Source organism: Pteropus alecto, unplaced genomic scaffold, assembly GCF_000325575.1.
Source record: "Pteropus alecto unplaced genomic scaffold, ASM32557v1 scaffold88, whole genome shotgun sequence".
Taxonomy (NCBI): domain Eukaryota; kingdom Metazoa; phylum Chordata; class Mammalia; order Chiroptera; family Pteropodidae; genus Pteropus; species Pteropus alecto.
This window is the reverse complement of record NW_006494611.1, coordinates 2,861,991-2,866,895: the sequence shown is the minus strand read 5'-3', so window position 1 is coordinate 2,866,895 and position 4,905 is coordinate 2,861,991. Positions and strand designations below refer to the sequence as shown.

Here is a 4,905-nt window from a genome sequence, read left to right as displayed (position 1 = left end):
TGCTGCATGACTTCATCCTTCCGCCGGCTCTCCTGCTGAGCTAGGGCCGGTCCAGAAGCTAGCCCGCCGTCCGCGCCCCGCCGCAGTCCCGCGCCCAGCCCGCGCCCGCCATGTCCGAAATCCTGCCCTACAGTGAGGACAAGATGGGCCGCTTCGGCGCTGACCCCGAGGGCTCTGACCTCTCCTTCAGCTGCCGCCTCCAGGACACCAACTCCTTCTTTGCGGGCAACCAAGCCAAGCGACCCCCCAAGCTGGGCCAGATCGGCCGAGCCAAAAGAGGTACGCGGCCGGGGCCCGGAGTCGCCGCCTGACCCAGAAACCCTCTGCCGGGCGCCCCCCGGCTGCGGTTCCCCGCCAAGCGTCCGCAGCTCTTGCCGCAGACCAGCGCAGCCAGCCGCTCGCTGGCCGGGGCTTTTGGGGGGAGGGTCCCCGCTGCAGTGTTGCCCCTCTCTTCTCCTCTCCCGGGAACGCAGTGCCCCGGATTCGATGCTCGCCACCTCTGGAAGTAGAGTCCTGGCACCTGGCGAGGGGGAGGGGCCGGCCGGGGCATTTGGAGCTGCCTGGAAGTGGGAACGTGGGGCGACGGGCCGCTTCTTCAGAACAAACGCTGAGTCGGTGGATGCTACGGGAAGAGCCTTCGGGTGGGAAGGGACGTCCGATTGAAGAGAGGGCAGGGCAGCAGGGGGATCGGATCTCCTCGTTATTTGCTTGGGAAGGGGCTCTGTTGGTACCAGGATCAGAAGAGGGTTTCAAGCGCCAAGAGGATTATGTTGAAGAGAGGGTTGGTCTAGCTGGAGATTCCGTTTGAGGACGGGATTCAGTTGCAGTGAGGGTTGAAGAAGGGGATCCTATGAGCCAAAGGTTTCTGATCAGCTCGGACAGAGGAGAGCTCAGGGGTGGGAGGGTATGGTCGGGAAGGTTGAACGGCTAGAGCCTTAGGAAGAGGGGGCGTTCCTCCACAGGGACGGGAGGAGGGCCTGTGAGAGCTGGGCTCAGCAGTGGGTTGGGCCGCCAAGAGAGTTTGGATAGGGAGGGCACTGTGGCACGGGGGCGTCACTGAGCCACGAGCAGTAGGTGAGCGAGGCGCAAGGACGCGGGGCCCATTCTCTCCCTCCCCCCCCGAGGCCGCGCGGCTGACGCGCTTTCTCCCTGCGCAGTGGTGATCGAGGATGACCGGATAGACGACGTGCTGAAGGGGAACCTCGGGCCGCAGCCCCACCCTGCACACCGGAACGGACAGAGACCTGCAGCCCACAGCCCCCGGTCCTCCCCCTCCCGCACGGCTCCCCTGCCCCGCCCTCTCTGGCCGGTCTGGTCTGCAGACCCAGCTGCCAGCCGGTGTCGGACCGCGCGTGTGGCCAGGGATGTTTGGCTGCGTATTTGCATGAGCTTCCTACCCACCCGAGCCCAGCCCTCCAGGCCGCTCCTCACCCCCATCCCTGTCTGGCGTGACCCCAGCCTCAGCCTCTTTCTAAGGGACTTCCTCAGCACATTTGTATTTTTATATCCGACTCTTTGTTTACTGGCTCCCATCATGGTTCGTGCCCTACCCTCCTAGGTCTCATCCTCGCTCTTCTGCGCCTGGCAGATAGGACGAGTTTTGAGGCTAGGAATGGACAAGCCCCCAATATGGTAACCAACACATGGCCAGTCTGCCTGGGCCTGACCCCCAGTGGCTCTCTGGCAGACCCCTCCTCTCAAGGTAACACCTTTCAAGGGCCCAGGTCTGATTTTACCTTGGACCCTGCGCCCTGCCCCTGGGAACCCAAATGGGGACTGTTCTGCACCTTTGGATGACACTTGTGGCCCTAGAGATGTTCTCAACACAGGGGTGTCCTTTGTAAATGTTCCTCCATCCTTACTGTACCAGGAGTGTGTGAATAAACACAGACCTCCCTGTGTGTGCGTGTGGCCGCTATTTCAGTCTGTTCAGAAGCCAGGCCAAAATGGTTCTAATCCCTTTTGGGGAGGTGGGGAGGTACTTGGGAATCTCAGGTGCATGCTGCTGGCAGGGAAGGGTTGCCAAGGAAACACAGGCAGGTGAGCCTCAGAACATCATTACAATGTAGCTTCCTTGGGTAAATATACAACCTAAGCAGGATAGATCACCAGAATTGGGGCTGGAGCTAGGGTCAGAAGTATGAAGCAATTTAGATTCAAAGTCTGCAGCCTCCTGTGGATAAATCCAGGTTGAATGGGGGGCAACAACAGGCCCCAAGGATGCAGGTCTCTGAGTCTAGCTGGCATGCAGAGGGGCTGTGCTGAGATTTGCCCAAGAGGATGGGCCACTAGTGGTTCAGTATGGAGGGAGAAGAAGTTGGGGAACCCAGGAGAGGTCTGAGGAAGGAAGAAGCCAGAAACTTGGGATTTGGTATCTAGTTTAGCCTGAGCTATATTGTTTCATGTGAGGTTGCTCCCAGCAGCACTGTCTTAGGAATGAGGCCCCTGGGATGAGGCCCCTTGGACCCAACCCTAAGCCCTGGGTCAGGAATCCCAACAACTTGAAGAGTCCAGAGCAGAAAGGCATAGAGGGCTGGAGGACGATATTCTAACCTCACAGCTGAATGGTACTGAGGAAGTCCTCATGATCTGAATCCTGAAGAAAGCAGGGTGAGGTGGGAGGTCTGGGGGGTGAGAGAATCTGGGCCCCAAGGGCCAGCTGGGCCACACTGAGCTCTTTGCCCTTATGCATGAGGTAGAGATGGAAGTGGAAACCATTGCCGTAGGTTGCATGCCTCAGGGACCAGCCGTAACGGGCTTGGGCATAGTGTCTGGTCCGAAAGTGGGGAGCAGCAGAGGTCAGTGAGATGAACCGGCCCCCAGGGACCAGTACCCGGCTCACCTGCAAAGCAGAAAGAAAAGCCACTGGTGAGGAGTCCATCTCCAGGTTTTCTAAGGTCAGTATTGCCCCAGATACCCTCCCAAGTACCATCCCACACCTAGCTTTCCATAGCAAAAGAGTGAGCCTCTTGTGCCCCTGGTCATTCCATGGGGGTAGGGCTATATTCTAGACAGGCAGGAGCATGGAAGTGATGTCAGGTGCAGGGGACACTGCTTTCCTGCCAACTGCTCATCCTCCCAGTCTTATCTATCTGGAACCTGGCTGCTACCTCATCCCTATGGCAACCCAGTAGCCAATCATCAACCTCTGTGAGCCTGGCCACTCCAGCCTCCTATAATCTTAGCCCAGTGTAACCCTCCCCTTCCTCCAGGTAACCACAGTCCTGAGAGTGACTGCTCCAAAACATACCTCCTGGCGTCTGAGTTCTCCCAATCTCCTAAAACCTAAACCCCTCAATGCCATCTTTTAGTCTGCCCTCCTCTCTTGTTGCTCCCTCACCTCACTCAGCACCTGATCCACAGTGTGGACACCTTCAGCGGACACGGTCCAGGGATCCCGTTCTCCAGCCAAAAGGGCATCTAGTGTACCTTTCTCGAGTACCACATCGAAGGAGCCACTTGGAAACCGTAGTGCCCGGACGTCCATGGTCTCCCAGCGCAGCTTAGGCACGTGGGCGTAGCGAGCTTGCATGGCGGCCACAACTACTGATGAGTAGTCCACACTGGTCACATCAGGGAAGCCCCCGAGGAATAGCTCATAGCTCAGGGCACTGTTCCCACAGCCTGGAGTGGGAAGAGGTGGGTAGCAAAAGAGCTAGGTTAGCTTTGGTTCTCCCCTCCCCAATTATCCATCCACTCTTAGCCCATTTTCTTTCAGTCCAAACCCTCCTGTACTGAGGGAGAAGCAGCATAGTACAGAAAAAAGCATGAGGTTTGAAGTCAAATAGACCATACAGAGTCATATCCTGGCTCTATCATTTCCTAGGCATGTGAAACTAGGAACTTGGATTTCCTATTCAGAAAAATGAAGACAGCAAGACCTAACCTGCATGCAGGGTGTGCTGCACTAAATTTAAAAACTAAAACAGTTGGAGGGTAGTTGAAGGAGCTCTGAACTTAGGAATTCAAAGATTTGGGTTCTGATATTTCTAGTCACACTGTCAACTCTGAGCCTCAGTTTCCTCAGACTCAGAACAGAGTAATATTGGCATCATTAGGATCATAATATCATTATTAGGATAATATTAGTATTATCCTAATCCCTGACCTCTCGGAGAACCTCTGGAAAGACTTCATGTTAGGGGTTATTAACCTAACCTACTTTGGTTTCCAGAGTTAACAAGTGAAGGGGAAACTAGGTGGGGACAGAGTGGAGTTGATCCCTTGTAATTCCTTACTGTATGTACTGAGCACTACATATTGGGTTCTACTGATTAGTCAGAGTCCCTGCCCTTAAGGAGCTCATGCTTTGGTGGCAGGAACAGATGTGTAATCCAGCAACTGCCACATAATGTGATGAGTGTTTCAACAGGAACAGGCTGTGGGAGCACATAGTGTGGCTCTGTCTCAACTTCAGTTGGGTTGGGCAAGAGTTTTAGGGAAGCTGACAACCAATCAGAAGAGTCTTGAAGAATCACGATATTCTAGTGGGAAGTGCCTGGAAAGCAGTTTCAAAGAGGGCAGGGTCAGATGAGAGACTGGGTGGAGGTTAGAGGGGTGGATATGGATCTGTAGCCCAGACAGCATGACTTCCTCTGAAGATGACAGCATGACTACCTTCCGGGCCCTCTTATGGTTAGTCTTAGCCTGCGAATGGGGCTGGTAGCCCCACATGGGGATGCCCGGCTCTTGGGGTTAGATTGTTTTTAATCTCCATTTGTGTCTCTAAGAGGATCATAGGATCAGCTGTTGGGATAGCCCTAATCTAGTAGGGCTTGGCACCTGGTCAGGGCACCAGACGCTGCTGGCTGGTCCTCAGCTGCCCCTTTCTGTTTTCCTCCTCACGACGTGGGGCTCAGGGAGAGGGCTGTCTTGCCTGGGGGCGGGGGGGGGGGAAAGAACGAC

General features: G+C 55.6%; 2 protein-coding genes across 3 annotated transcripts in view; one reads left to right on the top strand and one right to left on the bottom strand.

Moving 5' to 3' along the window:
* CAMK2N2 (calcium/calmodulin dependent protein kinase II inhibitor 2) lies at positions 1 to 1,901 on the top strand. The gene is made up of 2 exons (XM_015600007.2): positions 1 to 279; positions 1,158 to 1,901. The coding sequence occupies exons 1-2, from the start codon at positions 111 to 113 to the stop codon at positions 1,556 to 1,558; spliced, it is 570 nt and encodes a 189-aa protein (XP_015455493.1). The 5' UTR covers positions 1 to 110; the 3' UTR covers positions 1,559 to 1,901.
* LOC102896667 (endothelin-converting enzyme 2) overlaps positions 1 to 4,905 on the bottom strand; it is a 29,229-nt gene that overhangs the window by 20,108 nt on the left and 4,216 nt on the right. The window contains exons 2-3 of one of the 2 annotated variants that reach the window (XM_006925782.2): positions 3,341 to 3,624; positions 2,368 to 2,842 (exon numbers count right to left, since the gene is read on the bottom strand). In XM_006925782.2, coding sequence (XP_006925844.1) covers positions 2,555 to 2,842; positions 3,341 to 3,624 — 572 coding nt within the window. In that variant the 3' untranslated portion in view covers positions 2,368 to 2,554. Of the gene's footprint in view, positions 1 to 2,367; positions 2,843 to 3,340; positions 3,625 to 4,905 lie in introns of those variants that run through there. The other variant, XM_006925776.3, reaches the window with a different exon arrangement.